Source organism: Halichoerus grypus, chromosome 5 (assembly GCF_964656455.1).
Source record: "Halichoerus grypus chromosome 5, mHalGry1.hap1.1, whole genome shotgun sequence".
NCBI classification, from domain to species: Eukaryota; Metazoa; Chordata; class Mammalia; order Carnivora; family Phocidae; genus Halichoerus; species Halichoerus grypus.
The window spans coordinates 67,328,793-67,356,333 of record NC_135716.1 but is presented as its reverse complement, the minus strand read 5'-3'; the positions used below and the strand labels follow the sequence as shown (position 1 = coordinate 67,356,333).

The 27,541-nt window shown below is 34.7% G+C and overlaps 1 protein-coding gene across 7 annotated transcripts in view; it reads left to right on the top strand.

Moving 5' to 3' along the window:
- YTHDF3 (YTH N6-methyladenosine RNA binding protein F3) overlaps window positions 1-24,217 on the top strand; it is a 39,754-nt gene extending 15,537 nt beyond the window's left edge. For all 7 annotated transcript variants that reach the window (XM_036088919.2, XM_036088929.2, XM_036088924.2 and 4 more), the window contains 2 exons: window positions 1,054-2,652; window positions 21,100-24,217. In XM_036088919.2, the coding sequence (XP_035944812.1) occupies window positions 1,054-2,652; window positions 21,100-21,123 (1,623 nt within the window). In that variant the 3' untranslated portion in view covers window positions 21,124-24,217. The remainder of the gene's footprint in view (window positions 1-1,053; window positions 2,653-21,099) is intronic.
- The last annotated feature ends 3,324 nt before the right edge of the window (window positions 24,218-27,541 follow it).

Genomic DNA, 27,541 nt, shown 5'->3' with positions numbered 1-27,541 from the left:
AAGGGGGAGTACTAGTTGCCCCGACTGGATTTAATTTTAAAATTTTGCTTAATTCTATACATTCTAAAGGTTTGTCCAACACTTAAAAAATCACAGCTAAACCAGAGTGAAAATCTATTCTCAGACATGTTTTTGGCCTAAGAAACCCATTTCAAAATAAATCCTTAAAATACCTTATTTTTTACATTGGCTAGTAACAAAGTTGGGTTTTTTTTTTCCTTTAAATAGAATTTGGTGCCTTCATTTTTGGCAAATTACTAAATGATTAGTTAGTATTCAAAACAAACGAGATTTAATTGCAGTAATTCTGGAAAAAAATACAGGAACTCACTGTTTCTAAATTAAAATTCTGAACAGGAAGGTGATTTTATTGGGTAAAATTTGGAAATTAGAATACAAAGAAAAGAGGCACCTGTTATCCCACCATTAAGAAACCATAGTAAGTAAGGATTTTGTTTTGATTCTTTTTCAAAACGAGCAAGACAAAACAAAACAAACATTTAGATCATGCCATAGGTATAATCTTGAATCATTATTTTCTTTCTCAGTTTGAGTATTTTAATAAAAGTACAAAATTTAATTGCTGAATTGGATTCCATCGTATAGATAGGTATACTATAGTTCCTCTATTATTTGGCATAGCTTCCAGGTTTGTTTAATCTTTGCATATAAATTTTTGGATACATCAGCTGCTTAAAATAAAGTTGGCTGTAAATGATCAATTCGTGTGTGCGGAGTTTATAATTCAGATTTTTGTAGAAATGATGGTATTTTTAAATTGTGCCAGAGGATCTGACTCTTAAAAATTATCCCCATCCTACCCATCTCCTCCCCCCAAAAAAATCCTGCAATTTTATAACAAATATTTTAAAATAAAATTACCAGCAAATCTTTGTCTTGATAAAATCGGATTTGAGATTTTTATTTTATCTGGAATGGGCACATCAGTTTTTCATTTATTTAAAAATATTTGATTTTAATCTTTCAGAGTCTTTTTTTCCCCCTGCTTGTCAGAGGATATTTCGCTCCTGATTATGATCTTTTGTCTTCCAGAGTAACAGCTATCCACCAATGTCAGATCCATACATGCCTAGTTACTATGCTCCATCCATTGGATTTCCATATTCTCTTGGGGAAGCAGCATGGTCCACAGCTGGAGACCAACCTATGCCGTATCTGACAACCTATGGACAAATGAGTAATGGAGAACATCATTATATACCAGATGGTGTGTTTAGTCAACCTGGGGCATTAGGAAATACCCCTCCATTTCTTGGTCAACATGGATTTAACTTTTTTCCTGGTAATGCTGATTTCTCTACGTGGGGGACAAGTGGATCTCAGGGACAATCAACACAAAGTTCTGCTTATAGTAGCAGTTATGGCTATCCACCTAGTTCTCTTGGGAGAGCTATTACAGATGGACAGGCTGGATTTGGCAATGATACTTTGAGTAAGGTGCCTGGCATTAGTAGTATTGAGCAAGGCATGACCGGACTGAAAATTGGTGGTGACCTGACAGCTGCAGTGACAAAAACTGTAGGTACAGCCTTGAGCAGCAGTGGTATGACTAGCATTGCAACCAATAGTGTGCCCCCAGTTAGCAGTGCAGCGCCTAAACCAACCTCCTGGGCTGCCATTGCCAGAAAGCCTGCCAAACCTCAACCGAAACTTAAACCCAAGGGCAATGTGGGAATTGGGGGTTCTGCTGTGCCACCACCTCCTATAAAACACAACATGAATATTGGAACTTGGGATGAAAAGGGGTCCGTGGTAAAGGCTCCACCAACCCAACCAGTTCTGCCTCCTCAAACTATAATCCAGCAGCCTCAGCCATTAATTCAACCACCACCATTGGTGCAAAGCCAACTGCCTCAACAGCAGCCTCAGCCACCACAACCACAGCAGCAACAAGGACCTCAGCCACAGGCCCAGCCTCACCAAGTGCAGCCCCAACAGCAGCAGCTGCAGAACCGCTGGGTAGCTCCTCGGAATAGGGGAGCTGGATTCAACCAGAACAATGGAGTGGGCGGTGAAAACTTTGGTTTAGGTGTTGTTCCTGTCAGTGCTTCACCTTCTAGCGTAGAAGTGCATCCAGTGCTGGAAAAGCTAAAGGCCATAAACAATTATAATCCCAAAGACTTTGACTGGAACCTGAAGAATGGACGTGTGTTTATAATTAAAAGCTATTCTGAGGATGACATACACCGTTCAATTAAGTACTCTATCTGGTGTAGTACTGAGCATGGTAATAAGCGTTTGGATGCAGCTTACCGTTCCCTGAATGGGAAAGGCCCACTGTATTTACTCTTCAGTGTGAATGGCAGTGGACATTTTTGTGGAGTGGCTGAAATGAAGTCTGTTGTGGACTATAATGCATATGCTGGTGTCTGGTCTCAGGATAAGTGGAAGGGCAAATTTGAAGTTAAATGGATCTTTGTCAAAGATGTTCCCAATAACCAATTACGGCATATTCGCTTAGAAAATAATGACAACAAACCAGTTACCAATTCAAGGGACACTCAAGAGGTACCCCTAGAAAAAGCTAAGCAAGTGCTTAAAATAATTGCTACTTTCAAGCATACCACCTCAATCTTTGATGACTTTGCACATTATGAAAAGCGTCAAGAAGAGGAGGAAGCCATGCGTAGGGTAAGAGTACAGTAATTTTTTGTGTAGGGTCTTTTTATTGGGGTGGTGTGTATGGATGGGTGTTCTTTAATGCCTTTTAATATTACATTCTGAGTTTAGGAGCTTTACTCTGAAGGAAACCAACTACTTAGCTTAAGAAACAGAGCCCTGCAAACTCCCTTCAGGGCCTCTCATGGCACATGGGCATCATTTTCTCTTCCCAAGGGTCATCCTGACTCTGAATTTGCCTGTTCTTCATACTCAGGGGATAAAGGTCATTGAGTTGTGTTCATCAAAGTTCCATAAGTTCTGCATTTATAACTAAGCAGACTTAGGAACTGGTGAGGGACTCTAGTACTAATTCTATTTTATTAATTTTATGCAAAAATGTATTAGGAGTTTGAAACAGCTTTTGTAAATAAATGTTTGACTATTTCATATTTATGAGAAGTAAAATAGACTTTTTCCCTGAAACTCTTTCCTGAGTCATTTTTGTAATTTGTACACTTAGAGCACTTGTACAAAGTATAGTAAGGATTTGACTTTAGGAAGGCAGCTTAGAGTTGGGTAGGCATGGACTTTTCGATTTTGACTGCAGAATTTCATTTCTTACTCCGTTATTGACCCTCTGTGGGACTCTTAAGGGAGACTTCCCTGAAGTTATGCACTGTTTTTGCTTGCATCATATAAGCCAGAATTTGATCACAGGGCACACAGAGCAAGACAGGTTGGGGAATGTTTTCTGTTTCAAACCACAAAAGAAAATTGGGTCCTATTTTTGAAAAAGAAAGAATGGAGGGAGTAGACAACTAGCAGACTTTTCCATAGGTAGTACATTTAAATTTCTTTTCAAATGCAGCAGGGATAAAGTTAGAAGCTTTTCTAATAATTTATGTTGGTTACTATCGAAAGCTCTTGTGTAGAAATTAAGGTAAAGTGGGAACTTAACTCTGTAAAATGTCAACACTCTGTTTCTATGTGTGAACTTGCATGTCTTGTGGCTTCTTGGTCTGTGCAGACAAGGGAATTATTTTGGTGAACATTCCTCACTGGTGAATAATAATTGAAATAATGATTCTAGAGCAGTCGTTTGTAAACCTTGGGGCACTTAAACTATTGAGGTGCTTCTTGGAAGTGCAGGTTCTTGAGACCCACTGCAGGAAAATCTTATATACGGATGGCCCTCGAACAATGTACAGGTTAGGGGTGCCAAACTCCTAGTTTGGAATTTGTATGTAACTTTTGGCTCACCCAGAACTTAACTACTAATAGCCTACTGTTTATAGGAAGCCTTGCTGATAACACAGTTGATTAACACATATTTTGTATGTTACATGAATTGTATACTGTAGTCCTAAAATAAAGTAAGCTAGAGAAAAAATGGTATTAAGAAAATCATCAGGAAGAGAAAGTACTGTATTTGACAGTATTTGACTGTATTTGACAGAAAAAATCTGTATATAAGCGGACCCACACAGTTCACACCCATGTTGTTCAAGGGTCAACTGTAATTTGATAAGGGACCTGGTGGTGTACATTTTTAATGAGCTAACCTTAGTTGATTCTGGTGCTAGTGATTACAGTCAAATGTGGGAGAATGAGGGAAAAGGGATCGAAAGTAGCTCCTGAATTTTTGAGCTCAGCAGTTGAGTAAATGGTCATATTGTAACTGCCATTACGAATAGTGGATCAGGAGAATGGATTTGGGGTATGAAAAGTGGGGTACAGGTTTTCCTTTTAGGATGTGCTGACTGTAAGATGCTTTGGAGAAATACAGACAGTGAGATCTCTGATTAAGCAGTTAGAGGTGGGAGTCAGATTTGGGAGCTTTCTGTTCTTAAATAGTTGATTCTGTGAAAGTGGGATGAGATTGCTCAGGGAAAAAAGATGCATGGCAAGGAACTATTTCTCAACTTTTTTCTTCCCTCCCACTACTAAGGAGAGGTCACCCTTGTATGTCTTCCACATTTCTTCCCTACCCAGTCTGAAAATTTTAGTCCTAGTTTTATTTTTTTATTATATAATTGTCTCAGGAATTATTTATGACAGTTACATATTGTTTTACAATCACATACCATAGTGATTTAAAGTTAATAATTTTTAAACTTCAAAACTGTACATTTAAATTGTTTCATGGTTTACTGCCAGTCTTTTGATGATGTCTAACCCACCTTTGACATGTTTATTTTGAATCCTTTTTTTTTAATCTTATGTAACTTATTTTTTTTTTTTTTAGGAAGAGTAATTTGGTATATATATTTATATATAATATAAATATTTATAATAAATATATGAAGTCCTTCTAGATTCAGAAAATGTCTTTCTTTGACCATGATATGTGAACAGTAGTTTACCTGGATATAAAATTCTTAGGTCACAGGCTTTTTATTCAGGCTTAGACCTACAGTTTTATATTTATATTACATTATTTATAGTTTTATATCATGGAGAAGTCTGAGGCCAGCCTAGATTTTCTTTCTTTGGAAATAGCTATTTCTGTTTGTGTACACAAAAGATTATTCTTGGAATAGGAATATGTATGTGGAATGTGTTTAATATGGACCTCTATTATAATTTTCCTTAATCTGTCTATAGGCCGAATTTTTAATTTATATTTTCCTTTTTCTGGTTATGTCGAAAAATACAGTGCGTCTTTGTCCTCGGGTGCTATTGGTTCTTTATCATTTTTCTCTGCATTTGGAGACTTTAAAATTTGAATTTCCATGTCATTAATTTGGTTTGCTTTGTGTTGATTTTGTGATTTGTCAAGTTTTGAATTCTTCAGTGACAATATTAGTTTGCTTACATTATTACATCTAGCTACCACTTACATCTGTTGATTGTTTTTTTTTTTTTGATCCAGAATCCATCTTGTTTATTGAGCACAAAGCTGACTGTTTAAAGCTTATTTCTGCTTCCTATAATTACCATTTTTGAAACTTCCTCTTTCATATGCTTTTTAACTTGTTTCTTTTTTAAAATTTACATACAGTAAAATTGTAAATTCCCTTTTGTTGCCTCTTTGTAGTCAAATGCTTCCTTCCCCCTTTGATTAATCTGTTCTTTGACTCTATAAGGCATTTTCCATAATGTCATATAAACAGAATTACACAATGTGTAATCTTTTAAGACTGGCTTCTTTCACTCGGCATGATATCTTTGCAATGTATTAATGTTGTTTTATATATCAGTTCTTTGTTCCTTTTAATTACTAAGCATCATTCCATTGTGTGGATTTACTACAGTTTATCCATCCAACCTTTGAAGGACTTCTGGGTTGTTTCCAGTTTTTGGAGAATGTAAATGAAACGCCTATAAATTCGTGTACATATCCTTTTTAAAAGTTTTTTTTTTTTTAAATCATGTAGTATAATTCACTTTTTTGGAGTGGGCAGTTAATGAATTTTAACACATTTGTAGATAACCACCACAATTAGGATTCAGAGTAGTTTCATCATCCCCGGAAAATTGTCTTGTACTATACCTTTGTATTTGCATTCTTCCCCAATGTCTAACTTCTGGCAGCCATGATTTGGATTCAATATAGTTTTGTTTTTTTTTTAATTGAAGTATACTTGACCTGCAGTGTTAGTTTCAGGTGTACAACTTAGTGATTGGACACTTATAATACATTACAAAATGTTCACCACAATAAGTATAGTTACTGTCGCCATACAAAGTTACTACAGTAATTAACAGTATTGGCTATTTCCTGTTCTGTACATTTGATCTCTGACATTTTATAACTGGAAGTTTGTACCTCTTAATCCTCTTCACCTGTTTTACCCATTCTCACCCCCCCAACCCCCCACTCCCTCACTCCTGTACCGTTCTCTGTATTTATGAGCCTGTTTCTGTTTTGTTGTTTTTTAGGTTCCACATATAAGTGAGTGAAATCATATGGTATTTGTCTTTCAATTCACTTACTATAATACCTTCTAGGTTCATCCATGTCACATTTGGCAAGATTTCATTTTTTTTTTTTTTTTTTTGTGGCTGAGTAATATTCTATTGTATTTGTGTGTGTATATATACAATACACACCACATCTTTTTTAGTCGTTCATCTATTGATGGACACTTGGGTTGCTTGCATATTTTAGCTGTTTATAAATATTGCAGCAATAAACATAGGGGTGTATACATATTTTTAAAACAGTGTGGTTTTCTTTGGATAAATACCCAGAAGTGGGATTACTACTGGATTGTATGGTATTTCTATTTTTAATTTTTTGAGGCACCTTCATACTGTTTTCCACAGTGGCTGCACCAATTTACATTCCCACAAACACTGCGCAAGGGTTCCCTTTTCTCCACATCCTCACCAATACTTGTTATCTCTTGTCGTTTTGATACTAGCCATTCTGACAGGTGTGAGGTGAGATCTCATTGTGTTTGCATTTCCCTAATGTTAGTGATGTTGAGCATCTTTTCTTGTGTCTGTTGACCATCTGTCTTCTTTGGAAAAATGTCCATTCAGGTCTTTAACCCCTTAGTGGATATGTCATTTGTATTTGTAAATATCTCCTCCCATTCAGTAGGCTGCCTTTTAGTTTTGTTGATGGTTTCCTTCACTGTGCAGAAGCTTTTTAGTTTGATTCATTATAGTTTTATTAGTACCCTTTTTTGTGAAACGATTTGACTCATTTTGACTTTTTTTCTTTCACCATTGAACCTGGAAGAGAATCATCCAGGTCAGGTATTTGCTGCAAAACAGGTTTGTGTTGTTTTTTTCTTTCTTCCTTTCAATGCTTCGTGTTAGTTGCACGTTCTCTTCCCACACTGCACATGTGGAGATGAGAGAATCATGTTGATTGTCAACTTTACCACTCAAAGAGTGATTCATCAGCCTGTGAGAGTAAGAAGGGAGAACCAGTACAATGGATGTGCTAGTAGGCGTACTTTAACTTTGCTTTGAGTTTGAAACCACCATGTCAGAAAACAGTTTTCCCTGTTTGTTAACTGTTCAGCATTTGCGGTATCATATATCCTTGCCCAGTTTTCTTCCTGGTGCTCTTATCCCTTGTCCAGGAAGAATGTGTAGACTTTTATTTGTAGATTTTCTCTTAGATAAGCTCATGCTTGCACTTTAGCTTAGCTTTCCAGCATAACTGCTTTTAAATACTCTTGGCATCCCAGTGATGAAGGATGTGCTTGTTCCCTGTCTGTTGTAGGTCCTCCGTGGTTACATCAAGAAGGATAAATTAGTGGTGTTTTGGTAGAATTCTTTTTACTTGTTACGCCTTTTTTCTTTTTGAAATAAAAGGATTCGCAGGTCATTGTTTAGTGTTCTCTTTTAACATGACCCCTCTGGTATTTTGCTGAAATTCTTCAAACCTTCTAATATATGGAGGTCACATTTTCCCAGGTGCATACTCTTCGGTCTTTGGGTAAAGTAGGATTTCTTAAGACACACAATAGTACTAATTATAAAAGAAAAGATTGATAAAATTTGACCGGATTAAAATCTGTTCATTAAGGGGCGCCTACTTGGCTCAGTCAGTAGAGCATGTGACTCTTGGGTTGTGAGTTCAAACCCCACGTTGGGCGTGGAGTCTACTTAAAAAAAAAATCTGTTCATCCAAAGATGCTTTAAAGAAAGTAGAAAGACATATTAGGCACTGCAAGAATGTTGGATGTAACCTACCAAAAATTAGTATCAAGAATATGTAAAGAACTCCTGTGAATCAGTTTGAGAAAAAGATGAACCCAATTGAAAAATGGGCAAAAGATGGATAGTCATTTCATGAAAGAGGAAACAAATATGGCTAATAAATATATTAAAAGATAGTCTTATAATTAGGGAAATACAAGTCAGGACTATAATGAGAAAATAGTTTATATCCATTCATTTGGCAAAATTAAGGAATTTGATGGTATCAGGTATTGGAGAAACTAGATGAACAAAATCTCTTCTGCAGTTGCAGATAGGAGCATTAAATTGATAATAGCTATGTGGGGAAGTAGTTTTGCATTCTCTTAAAGAGCTGAACATTTCATATATTTTATAATTCAGTTTTCCTGGATATATACCCAAGAGAAACTTCCCGAATACTCCAGAAAACACACAAGAATGAAGTAAATAGAATGAAGTAAAAAGACTGGTAGCAACCTAAATGTTCATCAGTAGGAAAATAGCCAAAATACATTGATGCCTTGGTAATATAGTGGAATGATTGAGCATGCAACAATATTCGCAAATCTTTTTTTCCTTCTTTTTTTTTGTTTGGAAATAATTTTTAATCTATTTGGAAGAATAAGAATAGTATGTGAGACACTCATATGCCTTTTATCCAGATTTACCTATTAACATTCTTCCCTGTTTGTTTTATGTGTGTTTTTTTTTTTTTTTTAACAATTTGAGAGTAAGTTCCATATATCATGGTTCTTTACCCCCAAAAAGTATAGTGTATATTTCCTAAGGATAAGGATATTCTCTTACATAGCTACAATACTCTTTATCAGTTGATCTGTGGTGTCCTTTATGCCTTTTTTCTAGTATAAGCCCTAGGCTAAGATCAGGTAGAGGTCCTAGAATAGCCAAAACAATTTTAAATAGTAAAAACAATTTTAGAAGGCTTATACTAATCTGACCCCAAATCTTTGCCTTTCCTTGGTTTAGGAATATTTTTTCCTATGGTTTTTCCTAGGGTTTTTAGTTTTAAATTTTACATTTGGGTCTGTGGTTACAGTAATTTTCATTTCTCTTCCTAGTGTGTTCATGTTTTTCATTAAGTTCTTGGGCCTACTTGTGATAGAAGACAAGGACTTTAAGAAGCTAATTCCATCTTTTCATCACTGGGTCTTTAATTGACTTTCTTTTTGTTTTTTCTTCTGGTTATTTTGACAATGGAGTAAGTCCCCAGGTTACCTTGCCATCAAAGCACCCCATGGAAGAGTCTGCTAGACATCTTGTCAGGTTAATATAATACTTGGAAAGTCATGCTGTGTCTTTTAGAGTAAGGGATATTGGTGAAACTTAAAACTGGAAGAGGAATCCATGCTAGTTATCATAGTATTTGCCTAGTTCTTCATTCTTAGATTTGAACACATACTTTTGATATATTTGATTAAAATCAAGCTTAATGGCAGAACAGTGAAGACAAACTCAAAGAATTTAGGGAGCAGAAGATAATTTAAAATATAAAAAAATTTAATTTGTTAGTGAGGAAGGATTCATATGTAAAAAGAAAAGAAAACTAGAAAATTTTCTTGGAAATGAGAAACATGAATGTCAAAAAAAAATCGGTGCGCAGCAGATAATAAAATGTTAATGTTTTAAATCCAGTTAATCTGAAATTTCAAATCAAAGAAATTTCCCAAAACAAAGGGAAGAATGATTGGAGAAAAATGTCCAAAGACAAAAGATAACATGTTTTCAGAAGGAATGGGCTCAAGGTGAGTAAGTAGCAGGATTATTTCAAATTGAAAAGAACTAAAGACAGGATAAAGAGAAAATCTTAAGCTTCCTGAGCAAAAGACAAATTACCTACTACAGACAAAGGAGAATCAGATTATCATCAGAATTTTTCCATCTACAACTCTGGATACTCATAGGGAAAATCTTATTTCAGAGTGGAGGGGAATGGGGTATATAGAATTATGTTCTTAAAGATGAGTGTCACATTTTATCATTGAAGGGGAAATGCAAAATAAAGATTTCAGGTGTACAGGAGTAGCCACATTATGCTTCATGAGAAAGTAACCTGAAGAGGTTTTTCAGCAGAAAAAGGATTTCAAGAAAGATAACACCTGGTAACTGGTTATACTAGAATAAGTATCTCTCAACAGGGACTGTGCATCAGATAGGTCTTCATTGTATGTAGTTTATCTCAGGACTATAAGCATCTCCACACTGTGGTCTTCGAAGCCTGACAAATGAAAATGAGCCCTCAGTGGGGAACCACTGACCTTGGAGAAGTGAAGGAAGCTAAAAAGAAAATAACATTGCTAGCTAATCATGTTCTCATTGGAACATAAGCTCTGTGAGAGCAGGGCTTGCTTTGTTCTCTGCTGAATCCCTAGCACCTAATGATTGATAAATAAATAGGTGATTAAATATTTGTTAAATGAGTAAATGCTTTGAAGAATCTCTTTCCCTTTGGAAAGTTTGAATGTCATTGAATTTTTCTTTATTGGTTTAAATTGCTGTACTTTTTAAATTTAGGAACTATGTACTTGATCATTCAAGTTACATAATGAAGGCTGCCTCTTGGTTTTTCCATCTGTAGAAATGGACACTAACATGTAAAAGATTTAGTTATAGTTAGAACAAAATGTTATGAGATGGAATGGGAAGGAAAGATTTGAGGAAGAGTAACAACTAAATGCAGTATTTTTCTCATCTTTCTGAAGGTAACAATGAATTGTTTAAAGATGATACATCAAGCACTTGTGCCTTGCATATTATTTAGAGTCATAAAGATCATCACTAAAACTAAAAATAGTGTGGCTTCTAGTGTAAGGAGGGAGAAGAGAAGGAGAATATAACATATCCATCCACTGTGATAAATTACTTACATACAATGGGAATTGATAGTGTCTGCATTGAGAAAACGAGAAATTGATGTATTAGTATGCTACTTATAGTGGCAACCCATAGGAGGAACTTAAAATAGAAAGGGCTAGAGGTGGATAGGGGAGCTTACTTTTTACTTTTAACTTGCTATTTGTTCGTATTGCTTCTAATGATAAAGCTAGTTTAACTGGAAAATGAAAGAAAACAAAGAACCAATAATGTTCTGAGTATATTTGTACAGATTAAGTAATCTGCACGACAGAATTTACTTTTGACTAGATAATCCTTTTATTGAAATTTTACTTTTGTTGCACTTGATTGTGAGTCATTTAGATCCTACTAGTTTCTTTCATTCTTATAAATCCTTATTGACCAGGAAACATAATCTCAAGTGAAATTTTTTGTTTAATAGCTCTTTTATCTCTATATAGAAATTAGAGTTTTCAATTGCCTGTAACTTCGAGATGGATTTCCAAAATATGGCATTTACCTAGTTGCACAGAAAGAGATGAAAACCTGCAGTTTATGTAGAATTAAGCAAGGCATAATTATAATAAAATCCTTATTAAATGGTTTTAATTTCTAGAATCTTCTATGAATTTTAGTCATGTATACTATTTTATATTGTTAGGTATTTTGAAAGAGTAAGTTTTAGTACCTCATACAGTATTTTTCATAATGGGAATAATTTTAATTCTGAGATGATAGGTCTTTCTCAGAGTAACCAAGATTTTGTTAATATACAAGAAGTCACTTCAACAGGGGCACCTGGGTGGCTCAGTCATTAAACATCTGCCTTCGGCTCAGGTCATGATCCCGGGGTTCTGGGATCGAGCGCCACATCTGGCTCCCTGTTTAGCGGGAAGCCTGCTTCTCCCTCTCACACTCCCCCTACTTGTGTTCCCTCTCTCGCTGTGTCTCTCTCTGTCAAATTAATAAAATAAATAAAATCTTAAAAAAAAAAAGTCACTTCAATGATAACTGTACCTGTGACAACAGTAAGCATTTCCCTGACAGTTCTATATTTCTTTTTCTCAAGTAGAACATTTAGTTTAATGCTTTCCCATTAATCAAATTATAGTGCTTAGGATGAAGAATGAATCTAAGTCTGTGCTCAACTACATTTTGGTAAATTTTTTTTGATGGATGGACTTCCTTTTTATTGAATGAGTTGATTATGATTAACAGAAACAAATTTAGTACATAAAATCTTGCTTTTCCTTTTATCTTTACTGTAAAATTTGGAGAATATTTCTTTGGAAAGTAGATTTTGGCACCTGGATACCATAAGCTTTTTTTTCTTTTTTTTTCTTTTTAAGTAGGCTCCACACCCAACGTGGGGCTTGAATTCATGACCCTAAGAGTTGCATGCTATACTGACTGAGCCAGCCAGGTACCCGGATACCATAAACTTTTATATTGCATATTTAAGTGACAAATTCTCTGATAAAACATTGAGTGACATTTTGTATATTCAAGATGATACAGTTAAAAAAAAAAAAAAGATGATACAGTTTTAATTGTAGTAGACTCTGTTTTGAACTTGGTAAATATTCCTTGTAGGCCAGAGGTGGGAAAAGAGGTGCTTTGATTTAACATTTTATAATACCGATTTGTTTCTGTTTTTTTCTCAGATTAATATTGTTGCCCCAAAGGAGAGTTAATAGTGGCTATATTTTGTTCCAGTGCTGATAAAGAATTTTAGGAATTTAGTAAATGAACTATCTGTAATTTACTGGATTAATTACAGATCTTTCGGAGATATTTCTTTCATACCTATTACGGTATGAACAGTCATCATTAAATTTAATGGTATTTCAGTTATTTATTTTTCTTGAGCAGCAAATACATGATTAACTGCAGGAACGTATTTAGGTTAATATGAAATATCTTTTTTAAGTTTCAGGAAGTAACTTAAGTTGTTGAATTATCTTTCTTATTATAATTATTTTAAAATTTTGATGTGCAATTTCTTAATTTAGAAATTTATATCACACTCTAATTACTGAGTGAAACTGACTTTACTGTGTCTTGGCAGAAAACTGAATTTATTGAAAGGTATTTCAATTCTTGGACATTACACATTCAATACTGATATTTTTTTGTATTTGAAATAACATAAGGGAATAAAAAAGATTGTAGGATATATAATAAAAGAACTAAGATATAAAAAAGCTACTAGTGAAAAATTCCACTTGTGAATGAAAGTCTGGAATGTAATAATTTTATTATTTTCATTTTATTGTAAACAGACTAGAATCTGATCCCAAATGGAATTGCATATGGATTCCTTTGTTTGGCTTTCAGAACCTCTGTTCCTGGGTCCCCAGACCATCCTTTTTATGTGAGAAAACTAGCACACATCTTGTGTTCTGGTCAACCTATATCACCATATATTTTGATCCTGTATGTTCTTTTCTTAACTGTGATCTCTTATTCAGTCAACAGGTAAATATTAAAGGTTACCAGTGAGCCACTAAAGATAAATAGCCCTTTCTTTGTAGAACTCAATCTGCTTGACAGACAGACACTTAATTTCTCTCAGTGAAGTTTTATATTTTTCAGTGTTGGGGACCTGCGCATGTCTCTTGATGAATTTATTCTAAGGATTTTATATATGTATTTTTTAATTTTTAATTTTTTTTTAGTATTTTATATTCTTTAATGCTATTGTAAATGTAATTGTCATTTCAGTTTTTTCAGTTGTTTATTGCTGATTTATAGAAATATTTTATGTCCTGTGACTTTCGTAAATTCACCTATTAGTTCTAGTAGTTCTAACAGAACATCCTTAGGATTTTCTGCCTCACAGTCCCATTGTGTGTAAATAGAGACCATTTTCTTTCTTTTTGATCTTTATGCTTCATTTTTGTATGTGATTATATAGTGTGACTTAAATGTGAAATTAAGTGAAAACTCTAAAACCAAAATAAGGCTACACATCAACAAAAAAGTTAATTTAGTGTGATGAGTGATGCTATTTTGTTGAAACTAAATCACAGCTCAAACAAAATTAGTCCTAATTCTAAGACTCCTTAGAATCGTGTTGTTGCTCTCATTTGGACCTAAACTGACACATATTATGGCTTTTCACCATTTTTCACTATTTGAACTTACTCTTAACTCTTCCATTTTATAGTACACTTTGAGATTACTTATCTTTGGTTGGTACAGCTGAATTGTTTATGAATTATCAGACTGCATATACTTATTCAAACCCTGAAATACTTCTTTATTCTGTAAATGCAAACTTGGGCACTGGAATCTTTTAAAGCAGTTTTTTTTTATTATAGTGTGGTCATGCAGAGGATCAAGAATGTTACGTCTCGGTTACATAGACATGCAAGTTTAAAAAAATTGAAAAGTTGGCTTCCCAAAACAGAGCCTCCAAAGCATAATCATTGTCCTTTCCTGTGATGATTTTTTAAATTTTGAATTTATTTCACAGTACAGAATTGGTTTGTTTCCTTTATATTCTTTGTCTTTTGCTTTCTTAATGCAAAATGATTGATCATGTTTTTGGGACAGTGCAGGTCAGAAGCTTATCTCAGTATTAAAGCACTTTAATGGATCTGGACAAATGTACAGGCTTTTGAACAGCTGGGGGTTTTATCCATCTGTTACTGCCCTTGTTCTACTCTCTAGTGTGAAATTTTCAGTCATGTAAGGCAATCTGAGTAGATTTTATTCCTGGTAAGTAATTAATTTTCCTGAAGAATTGAATGTATTATATATTTTAACTATAGTCATTCTTCATATATAATTTTGTCTTTTTTGAAACATGCCTATCCCCCCCTTTTTTTTAATTTAAAAATGAAGTCTGATAATTTACTGGTTTTAACTTTAAATTTCAGAATTTAACACATATCCCCATAAACAATAAAAAGAGAAGCTGGGCAGCCATTAAATTAACAATACCCTGTAGAACATCTATGTATTTCATATTTCTATAGCATTGATATTTAATATATTTGGGAGTTGTGCTTTTCTAACTTTTTATCATGCTTTTTTAAAACTTTATGTTGAATAATTTTTAGATTTACAGAAATGTTACAAAGATAATACAGGATGTTTCTGTATATATAATTTCTCCTAATATTGATATGTTACATAATGCTAGTATGTTTATCCAAACTAAGAAATTAACATTGGTACAGTACTGTTAACTACAGACTTTTTTCCAGATTTCCCCACTTTTCCCACTAATGTCTTTTTCTGTTCAAGATTTGGAAAACCAGTTTTGCATTTAGTTTTTATGTCTCCTGAGTCTTCTCTAAGCTATGACAGTTCTCTGTCTTGCCTTGCCGCTCATGGCTTTAACATTTTTGAAGACTGCTGGTCAGGTGTTTTATAAGGTGTCTTTCATTGTTGGTTTGCCTAATGCTTTCTCACGATTAGACTGAGTTTATGGGAAGAATACTGCGTAAGTGGTGTGTCCTCATCTGATTATATGTAACTTACTACTCAGTGATACTAGTTTTGATTACTTGGTTAAGGTTGTGTCTGCTAGGCTTCTCTAATGTGAATATCCCTTTTTTCTCTTTGCATACTCTGTTCTTAGAAGCAAGTCAGAATGTCCAGCCCCACACTTTAGAGGACGAAAACCAAGCCCCCCCACCTTATGCAGGGAAGAATATTAAAGAATTTGTGAAATTCTTTTTGTTGTTATTTAGTTGTTATTTATTTAGCTCTTGTATTTGTTCTTTTTCCTACTTCTAGAATATTCATTTTGTTTTAGATCTATCCTACAGTTCTCTTATTTTTTTCCTTTGTGATATCCAGCTCTCTTTTTCCTGCTTTGTAATTTGAGGTAATTCTTGGACTTAATATTCTACTCCTTAAATGAGGCAGTGACCATTTTCCCCTTTTAATTCATCTACTGAAATTTTCAATTTGAAAGTCAGATTTTTAAGCTAGACAAAAGGTGTTTGTTGCATTTGGGTCTCAAGTGACTGCCTGCCTGCCTGCTTTCTCTCTTTCTCTTTCTTTCCTCCCCCACCCCCCCAGGTATTCACTGGCTCTTTCTGCAGTTCTCTTGTATTGTACTTATGTTCCTAGTGCTCATTCTCATTTTCTTTTTGGATGGTGTGGCTTCTTAGATACACAGTTGCTTTTTCCCTTGTGGTTTATGTAGTATCAGGTCTGGTTACTGAAATATCACTAATAGTGATAAACCTACCAGTGATTAAAAGGAAATAACATTAAGGGCAAGCTGTTGGCCCCTCTGAGGACCCTGAAGAAAATTTCGTTTTCCAGCTGTTTACTAGGTAGGGAAGTCTTAGCTCATCCATTATGCTCAGTCAAAAAGACATGGGTTGGCAAGTAAACTTCCTCCTGGAGCTCGTCTCCACAGGCCAAGTTCTGGGTCTGGGCCTTAGGATCATATGTTGGTCTCCAATGTCTGCTCAGCTCAAGGTGGGGAAGAAGTCCTATACCAGAGATTCAAAAGCCCTCAAATCCCCAAATCTGCCTGGTTGAGGCCTAGCTCTATTAATGGAAAATGAGAGAGGGAGGGATCTCTCTGCCAATTGTTTTTTGAATTGTCAGTGATTATTAAAAGTTTGGAAAGTTTGTGTCCTAAAGAGTGTGTGTTTAAAGTGCCTTCTTCTGAACTATCACTAAAGACATAGTCCTTTAGGTGTCCTGGACCAGGGCTCCCTCTGTATAATTCAGGTTTTCTTTCTCCCTGTGTTACTTCCCAACAACACACCAGTACATGTAATTTATGATGTCAGCTGTGTAATCTGTATCTCATTTTACAACAGCACAAGAAGTTATCACTGATAGCTCCATACTGCTTAGTCTCATATTTCTGGTGGTCTGTAGTTGATAGCATGCCCTAGATCTCTCATTATATTTAAATATTTATTTAATATTAACAGTGTCAGGCTCAGTTCTAGGTCTTGTTAATGTAAATGTGGGTTTTGTTGTCTCAAAGCCAAGGTATTGATCATATTCAGGAAGACCTGAGTTTTAAAAGTTGGTGGACATTTACTATGCTGAGGACTTGCGAGTTCGTATGCCCACCCTGGAGCTTTCCTCCTGTCTCCAGGCTCACCGAACTGCCTGTCTTCTCATGGCTGTCTAATAAGCATCTGAAATCTAATATAACTCTCCTGTTTCTTTGCCTGCCCCCAACCTTCTCTATGTACAGGTCACTGCCCTTCCAGTCACGGGACTCATTCTTGATACTTTTCTTTCTCACTCCGCATCTAATCAGTTGACACATTAGTAAGTCAGTCTTGTTGATTCTGCTTTCAAAATGTATCCCGAATCCAAGCTCTTCACTAGCTCTGCATCTTTCATCCCCATCTAAGGGCTATTATTATTGTACTGGATTATTACTGTGCTAGCCTTACTGGCCTTCCCATTCTCACCTTTGCTCCTCTACAGTCTGTTACCAGCAAAACAGCCTTTAAGAGATCCTTTTGTGACAAGTGAGACTAGACTGTTACTTTTTCATTCTTCTCTTGACCCTGTTAGTATCAAAGTATTGCTAACCTCAAAATACTCAGGAAATAGTCTCCCTTTTTCTAGTCTCTGGAATAGTTGGTGATAAGTTTAGAATGATCAATTCTAGGACAAACTCAATTAAATGTACATCTAAAACCATGTGAGTCTGGGGGCTCTTGGCTGGCTCTTAATCTCAGGGTCTTGAGTTTGAGCCCCACGTTAGGTGTAGAGATTACATACATGCACTCATGCATGCATACATACATACATACGTACATAACAGACAAAAACGTGAGCCTGGTAGGCTTTTGTGTGGGGTAGATTTTTAGTTGTTGATTTATGTTCTTTAGTTACTACAGGTCTCGTCAGGTTTTCTGTTTATTCTTGAGTTTGGTTTGGTAAATTGTATGTAGGTAAATTACATTTTTAGGAAGTTGTTTTAAGGTTCTTTTTTTTTGCATATTGGCATGAATAGTATTTTTATTTTTTAGTTGTATCAGTCTTCATGATATTAAATGCATCTTCTTTTTAAATCAGTCTTCCCAGAGATTTTTCTGCTATTGTTAGGTTTTTTTCTCCCCAGACACTAGCTCTTCCCCCCGCCAGCACCAATTTTTATTCTCTTTGGTTCTCTTTATTCTTGTTTTCTGTTTCATTATTTTCTTCTGCTATCTTATTTCATTCCTTCTACTTTTGGGGACTTATTACTCATTTCCTAACATATTGAGTTGGATGATGAGCTCATTATTTTTCAGCTTTTTTTTTTTTTCCCCGGTTTTGTACATGTAAATTTCTAAGTGTTCGGTGGGGCTTAGACTAAGCATTTTCATTGTACTGATGTAAAAAGTTTTGAATTTCCATTATGTTTTTTTGGGAGACTTTTAGAAGTGTGTTTTTAGAATTTCCAAATGTGGGTACAGTGTTTTGTTGTTGTTTATCTGTTTTGCTTCTAAAACTGATGTCAGAAAATGTGATGTTGCATGACATGGACTCTTTGGTATTTATTGAGATTTGCTTTCTAGTCTGACATATAGTCACCTTTTGTGGTGGTTCAGGGTACCCTATAATTGCCTCCGTTTTCTGTATTATGTATATTCAGTCTGTATTTTTACTAATATTTCTGTTTTACCAATTACTTAGAGAAATGTGTTAAATTCTTCGGCTATAATGAGAAGCCTGTCAAATTTTCTTTATAACTCTGACAACTTCTAATATATGTAAAGTTTTTTTAGTTTAATATTGTCAAGCTTATTTTAAAAATGTCTGTAATTTAGTATGTAGTGACCATTTTATCTCCCCAACAATGGTTTTTGCCTTCAAATCAGTTTTGTCTGGTATTAATATAGTTGTGTCAGTCTTTATTTGGTTTGTGTTGTCTTATGTCTTTTCATTACTTTTAACTTTGTGTCCTTATGTTTTAGGTTGTTTTCTTGTAATCATGTATAACTGGATTTTTGAAGCATCTGAATTGTTATGTTTTCATTGATGAACATACATTTTTTTGATGCTTGATATAAATGTGTATTTCTGCTGTCTTATTTTATACTTTCTAATTAAATCTAGATCATTCAAGCCCCCCCACCCCCGACCCATCTGTTCTATTGGATTGATTTCTTTTTTATTTTCCTTTTTTTGAAGTTACACATTACATACATAGATTTATAATACATGTGTAATTTATATATTTTAAATTTGATCCAGTTAAAGTGCATAGTTGATTACTGTTCAAACTGAAATAGCATCTCTAACTTCTATTTAAATAATACATGATCCTCACTGATATAGCTGATCATCTCCCTTGAGTTAAACTTCTCTTTGTCTAACATATCCTTAAATAGTGCCTCTTTTTTTTTTTTTTGTCTGTACTTCTCGGGCTCTTCGTGGAGTTGATGAATTTCTCTGGTTTTTTATATCTGGCTAATTAAAGCAGGCTTCAAAATTTTTCATACAAATCTATTTGTTTCCTTCAGTTTAGAGCTGAATTTTATGTTTAGGATTTTTTTTTAAGAGCTTAGGGACTTTATAAAATTAGACTACAGCTTCCCGGTACCAATTCTCTTTTTGTCTTTTTTTTTCTTTATGTTGTTGGATTTTTGTTTTTGTTTATCCTTTTGAAATGTGATGAGTCAGCTAGCTTTGTGTCTGCTTTCATTTTGTTTTATTTAATTTCAGAGTCTCCCACTGATTATGTGTGTATAAAATTATTTGTAGCTGTCATGTAGTAGTGCATTTATTTTATTAGCTTTCTGTATAAAATACTGTTCTTCAAGTTCTAGGAGTAAATTAAAATAAAAAAGAAAGGAATTTAGTAACAAAGAACTTAAAAGTTCTCTTTAGAATGTAAAATACAGTTTTCTGATGCTGTCACAGGGTGGGAAACTAATTTGACCATTTGCAAAGTGTATTCATATTTATTATGGAACATGTATTACTCATGGAAAAATAAAGTGGGAGTAGTGAAAACAGAAAGAGTGAGTCTTATAATTTGTTTAAACACAGGTGGTTTTCAAAGTGTGTTCTCTGGACCAGCAGTGTCTGGATCACCTGTGAACTTGTTAGAAGTTCGAACTTATTAGGGGCACTTGGGTGGCTCAGTCGGTTAAGCATCTGCCTTCAGCTTGGGTCATGATCCCGGGGTCCTGGGATCCAGCTTCTCATCAGGCTCCCTGCTTGGTGGTGGTGGGGGGGGATCTGCTTCTCCCTCTCCCTCTGCCCTTCGCCTCCCCACTTGTACTTTCTTTCTCTCTCTCAAATAAATAAATAAAATCTTTAAAAAAAAAAATGAAACAAGATGATGCAAACAAACTATATAATGCATTCACTTGATAGACATGCACAATGCTGGTCATCCTTTTTTCACAGACAGAAGTACTATAGATAAATATTTGGTTAATAAACATCGTGAAAACATCACTCAGTTTAACTTTTTGTTCAAGGGATTTCCACTTTCTTAAAGGAATTAATAAATAATCATGTTTCTTGATATGAAAAAGTTACAATATGATGAATGTGAGAATGTGATATAGAGGAAGTTTGTGATTCATAGTATTTTTTAATTAACAATAGAATCTTAATGTAATGCAACTTGAACGCAATTTAATGCAACTCTTCCTTTCCTTCTAACTCTACCTAGCCAGTAGTTTTAAAATTGCTTCAGAGGCCTTTTAGTCTATTTGATACGTCACCATTAAAAACTCACTGAAAGGCCTAAAAAGACATTTCATATTCTCACCTTAAATAAAATCTCGTGGGAAAGTAGGGCTATAGAGGGGGCCATACTCTCTTGAAATAGGTCTTTGTGTTTGGATTGCTTTATTTTAAAATGTTTTGTGGTAATCATCCCTCTATGGTGTGTACGGGTAGTAGTAAATCTTTTTTAATTACTCCAATTAGTATTTGAAGAAGTTTTTATGAAGATGGTTTGCATTATAGTACAAATAATTTAAATTTTTAAATAATGATAGTATATTATTAAAATTTTTTGTGTTTTTCTTTCAGGAGAGAAATAGAAACAAACAATAACCATATGAAGATGTCCTGTTAGAATTACAACACTAATGATGTAGACTCTGGAAATGCCTAATAAGTCAAAGAAGACATTATTAAAGCTTTTTTTCTGCTTAAGGTGACATCTTTGAACTCTAACACAGAATTGACTCTTCTTGTAATGGTTTTCATCAGCGCATCTGCCCTTATACTCTCACCAAACACACTTGAGAACTGTAACTTTGTCAAGCACTTTCTGTCCTGAAGCTTTTACCAGTATCTGCTGTCTTTTGTAATTATGCATCCTAGCTAAGGCACAGAAGACTGAATGAATGCAAGGATTCATTAACTCTTTGAATTTGTTAAATACTAACAGTTAACCATTAGAAGTGGTTCAATGATGTAAGAGTCACACTGCTTCAACTTTTTCTTTGTTGTAGTTTTTAAATTGTCAGTTTTTAGCTATTTGACAGATTAAAAGCAAAATAATCATGCCATATTTAGTCCTGGAGTTCAAGTCTAAATGTTTATGTGAAAAATTATTGTAGTAAACTTTTAATATGGCAAAGCAACCTTAAGCTCTATTTTAGCCAAATGAAACATAATCTGAAATTATATTAGAACATTTCCCTTGTCTTCAAACTGTTTGGTGTAACAGAATATTGATATGCAGCTTGGTGGATTTCACCAGTTAATGCACATTCTTCTCCCCTCCTTCCCCCAATAATATGTATACTGAAAAATGTGCATTTGTCTGAGGAATTATTTTGTTTGCTACCACTTAATGAATCTCAAAATTTTGAGTAAATGTACCTCAGTCTAATCAGACTTTTTATGACCTTTATAACTACATTTAAAACCCTTAATTCCTTTTCTGGGTGTTTGCGAGCCTGATTGCTATCATGAAGTAAAAATTTATTACTCTAGGTATTCACTAGCTAAATAAACATAGTTCTTGTTTAGCAAGCATATACTGTTCCTCAACTCTTTTCTCCAGCTTTTGCAGTGTCCTGGCATCCTTAAAATACTTTGAAAATATGGCCTTGATCCATGGATAAATCAGTATCTAAGTGAATGTGTTGATGTTTTATTGATCAGATCTATATAAATGGGAATACAGCATATATCTGGGTATTCTTATAGTTATCTTTTTAACATCTTATTTTTTTTCATTAATTACATATCAACATTAATTTTGTAACTTGAAACAAATTGATTTTGTATAATTAAATGTGTCAAGCATCTGTATTAATTGATTTGATGGCATAAGGTTATGAAGATAATGTACTGCCCCTTATATTACTGTTCCAAAAGGAGAAAACTATGTAGAAAGATACATTAAGGGTGAAAATAGCAATATAGTAGATTTGAATACCTTGATGTTTTGCATTACTCCATTTATGTTTACATCATGTTTAGAAATGTTTTCATTTACTATGGTCTTTGGTCACTTCAATTCAAAAATTTAGTGACAGATATTTCTTTGAGGCTTTCATTTATATAACTTTTTTGTACAATGTTTTCTTAAATGTACAAATACTGTATTCAAGTGGAAAAAAATACAGTATTTGTAGGTAATCGTAGCTACTTCACAGTTCTTTGGTAGTCCCAGTGTAGTTATATCAGTGTTTACTGAAGGGAACATCAAAATGTTAATGGTATATTACACTATAAAGACTTTCTTAAAGGAAAATTGCACCTATTTTACCTTTTTAAGAGTAAGCCATGAAATCTTGTAACATGTCTCTTAACTATTTATAGTGAAAATTGGCATTTGGGTATAGTCACCATAGCAATGTTCTACATCCCTAAGATTATATAGGTAGGACATGTCAAAGATGACTGTTGTCACTCTGGAGGTCCTATTAGACAAAACTATAAAGGGGTGACCTTGTAGGACAGGTCTGAGTCCTCTCTGAGGTTCTCTTTTTCTTGGTGCTTTATTAGCAACTCTGAATATTTTTATAAAACTAGTTACATTGTAAGTGGATTCAAACTTGTTTAATTTACATTAGGTTTCTATGTAAGAAGTGTCACTCACTCAGCAAGCAGGCTGATTGCAATAGCAGACTCTGATGTCAGATGTAGTTGAGTAGTCTGCTCATGGTGAGGAGTACATCCCAGTGCCTTTAACCTGGATTTCTAATATTAAGTAAAATGGGTGCAGCATTCCTTTGGGAAAAAAAAAAAACAACAAAAACAACAAAAAACAAAAAAACTTTTCAAAATTGGTAATTTTTTTCTCATTTAAGTTTTCTTCAGAGCACCTACCTTCTCTTCCTCTTTGGTCTGTCAGTGTATGGCAAAAAGTTTTTTCTCTAAGTGAAATTACTACAGATTGTCTCAATAGCACAACTAACTAAATATTTCTTAACTGTAGGGACCAAAAGGGAGAGAACCTGGGCTCTACAGCAGGAGACACATCATCAAATGTTGGAATAATCACAAATTAAGACATTATTGACCCAGTAAACTTCTTGCTTAATATTTTTCCAAGATCTGGTTTGAATGTTTCTTATTAAAGTTATCTTATGTGGGTATTTTATTTTGAAAGGTATTATAGTTTGTATATTTAACAGTAAGGGGGAAAATGTAACCAAAATTAGTATTCTTTCTCTATACGTATTGGTACTTGAAAATTCCTTTCAGAAGAAACCCCAGCCTTTTCCTAATTTCAATACTTAATTCCTCATTTTAACTCAAGTGATCTTTCTAATTCAAAAGCTGTGTTCTTTTTGAATACCATGCATGGGGGTTAAGCTGATGTTAAAACAGTTTGCAATAAAAAAAGAATCAGCTTAAGTCATTTAATCATTTCAAGTGCATTCTGCATCCTATAAAAATAAGTTTGAAAAATTTAAGAGAATTGTGTTTTCATTAAGTTTTGCATATCTTTTGTTATGCCATGTAAATTCCCTTTTTCGTATGATTAAAGAAAGGTTATGATAAAATGATTAGCTCATTTACATTCACTTGTAGCAATTACATGAGAATTTGAATTTTGTCGTGTTTGGGTTTGTTCATTCCTGTGAATGATGGTACAGTTAGGTGAGATTTTCTGTTATGGTACCCAAACTCACCATTTGGTCCTCTTTAATCTTTGAGGGTTTCAATAAAAATTGTTCACTCATATCTGTGTTTTTTCCATTTTATCTTCAAAAATATGTATTGCCTGCCAGAAAACATAACATTTTTGTCTGTCCTATTATGGATTTCCTGATTGACGTTTCTCTCGAGTACAAATAGATTGTATCTCTTGTTTTAGTTGGCCATTTAAATTAAGTGGGGGAATTAAAGAGAGGGAGGATAACAGTTTATCCTAATCTTTATCCGCTCCAGTGAGCTTATTGAATTACATGCTCTTAATACTAAACTTAGAGCAAAAGAGAAAGAGGCCTATTTGTTTTCATGTAACAGGAGGAAGTGGTGGTACCAGCTGTCTAATAACCCTAATCCCCCATTTTTGGTACCAAGGAATGCTTTTCTAACAGTCTGTATGTTATCCTTTGGGATAGATAGAGCTTATGTAGATCGTGATGAATCTGGCTGGTGCATTGATTATTGGCTGGGCTCTAAGGTACTTGTTCTGATGGGGCAAACCAGAGTTTAGTTTTGTGCTGTCAAAACTTTCCAGATGCGTACAGCATTGTTGGCATGTGATTGGGGCACAGTTTAACAGAATCACCCCAGGTGTCCCACACTGGCATCATCAGAAACCTCTTTTTTACTGGTCATTTCCTAACGGGAGGGTTTGCATCTCATCAGCATATTTATATTCAAGGCTACTCATTTATTGTTGGGACCCTAATTCTTACCTGCCTGGCTTTATCTTGCTTAGTGATACTAGGTTTAGTAAGTCTAGTTTAGGAACTAAAATATTCTTGCAGTCAGAAGTTAACAGACCAACCCAAGGCTTTCTAATTACAGTATTTCGAATTGCATAATCTTGAGGTGTATTCTTTTCTCATTCCTCTTGGTGTACTAGTGACAAGTAGAACTATATATCGCCTACACGTGGTAGTAGCAGCTTAAATAGTTTATTTATAAATACTGCATGAAGTTCAGAATTTGTCTCCTCTCTAATTTGAATTACCTGTACAACATTGGGACTAAATGTAAATGAAACACTATTTTTGTAAAACTTAGAATGCAAGGAAGATCTAAATGTGAAGTTTGTAACACTGATGGGTTCCTCATCCCTTCTGTCACCCCACTTGCCCGTCAAAAGAATACCCCTTACATAGAACACACTTAGGGATGTAGATATTTGAATGTCATTTAAAAACATTATTGGCTCTATCTGACGTGTCTGCAATCAGAATGGAATTATCGTGTAGGGGAAGATCTTAGAATTGAAAGTTGAAAGACGAGACTTCGAGTTACTTCTAAATGGTAGGTTGACACTGAGCAAATTTCCTTTGTTTTAGTGCACTTACCAAGAGATTGGTGTAGAATGCATGCAAGGTTCTTTGCCGTTCTCGTTTCATAATTTATGATTTTTTAAGAAGATTTTATTTATTTGAGACAGCACAAGGAAAGGCAGAGGGAGAAGCAGACTCCCCGCTGAGCAGGGAGCCCGATGTGGGGCTCGATCCCAGGACCCTGAGATCATGACCTGAGCCAAAGGCAGATGCTTAACCGACTGAGCCACCCAGGCGCCCCTATAATTTATGATTTCAATAGCTTTGTATGCTATGACTTATTCTAGCAATGGTGAATATTAGGTCTTTTGAAAATAAGTTTGGAAACCAATATAATTTTTAATAGTCATCCTTTATTTTCAGAATATAAGTAATGAATATCCCAAATTAGATTTTATTCATTGTATTTGATGGGAATATGCTTCCCTTTAGTGAATTTTGAAGTTCAGTGGTACAAAATCCTCACCTTTTCCATAGTGTTGATAAAAAGAGACAGAATGTGTTCCAAAGAAATCCAAGGTTGGTTTTTTTTTTTCCATTATACTACCATTTTACATTATCCTTATGGATTTTTTTTTTAAGTACACTTTTTTTTTTTTTAAAGATTTTATTTATTTGACACAGAGAGAGCGACAGTGAGAGAGGGAACACAAGCAGGGGGAGTGGGAGAGGGAGCAGCAGGCTTCCAGCGGAGCAGGGAGCCCGATGCGGGGCTCGATCCCAGGACACTGGGATCATGACCTGAGCCGAAGGCAGACGCCTAACAACTGAGCCACCCAGGCGCCCCAGTACATTATTTTTTTTAGAATAGTTTTACAGAAAGGTTGGGAAGACAGTACAGAGCTCCCGTATACCTTGTGTCCAGCTTTCCCTATTAACATCTTACATTTGTATGGTATGTTTTTTTACAATTAATAGACCAATTTTGATGATACATTATCATCATACTTTTTTGAGATTTTAAAGTTTTACCTAATGTCCATTTTCTAGTCCAGGATGCCATTGAGGATAGCACATTACTTTTAGTTCCATGTCTTCATAGGTTCCTCTTGGCTGTGGGGGCTTCTCAGACTTGTTTTTGATGATCTTGACAATACTGGTCAGATATTTTGTAGACTGTCTCTCTGTAATTATATCTTGTGATTTTCTTAGGATTAGACTGAGGTTATGAGTTTTGGGAAGGGGAATAACCCATAGGGAAATTGCCATTTCCATCACATCATACCAAAGATGCATAGCCCCAACATACCCTGTTGATGTTGACCTTGGTCACCTGGCCGAGGTAGTGTTAGGTTTCTCCATTGTAAAGTCACTCTTTTCCTCCTTGCCGTACTGTGCTCCTAAAGAATCACAGTCTACGCTTCAGTGGGCAGTTGTGTTCCCCCTTATGCTTGTAATTTTGAAGAGGAATTATTATAAGAACATATTTTATTACTACTTAGCCTCATCCCAGCAGGTTGTGTCAATACATTTTCCTTTTTGCTTGTATCATTTTAGAACTCTTTTTCCACTTTCTCCTTTTTTCAGCCAAACAGGTGTATATTGGAGGAATTCTAATGGAGACTCATACCTACTCCCTGAGTTCTAAATTTGTGTATGGAATGATGATTTTTAACAAAGGGATTGAAGATGTATTAAATAAATCTTAATAAAGGAGATTTAGATGATGGCAAAATATCTTGATCTTATGTGTATAAGTAAGAACAGATGGTCAAATCTGAACAAATTCAGATTTGCCTGGTTTGAAAGTCCTGAGTTAGGAGCTAAACAGGTTACAGTGGTTCTTTCCATTAAAAAGAAAGGGTGATTTAAACAGCTTGGCATATGTCTTTTGATGGAATTCTTTTGAAATAACTTCTGAGGCTGCTGCATAATATTCTGGCAAAAAGCATGGACTTTGGAGGCCTACAGACCTGTCCTTGAATCCTGGGTCCACTAAACTAGATCCAAGCCTAGATTTTCTCATCAATTAAAAAAATTAAAAATAAAAGAATGAAAATAGACCCTTTTCCAGGAGGATTAAATGAGGTAAC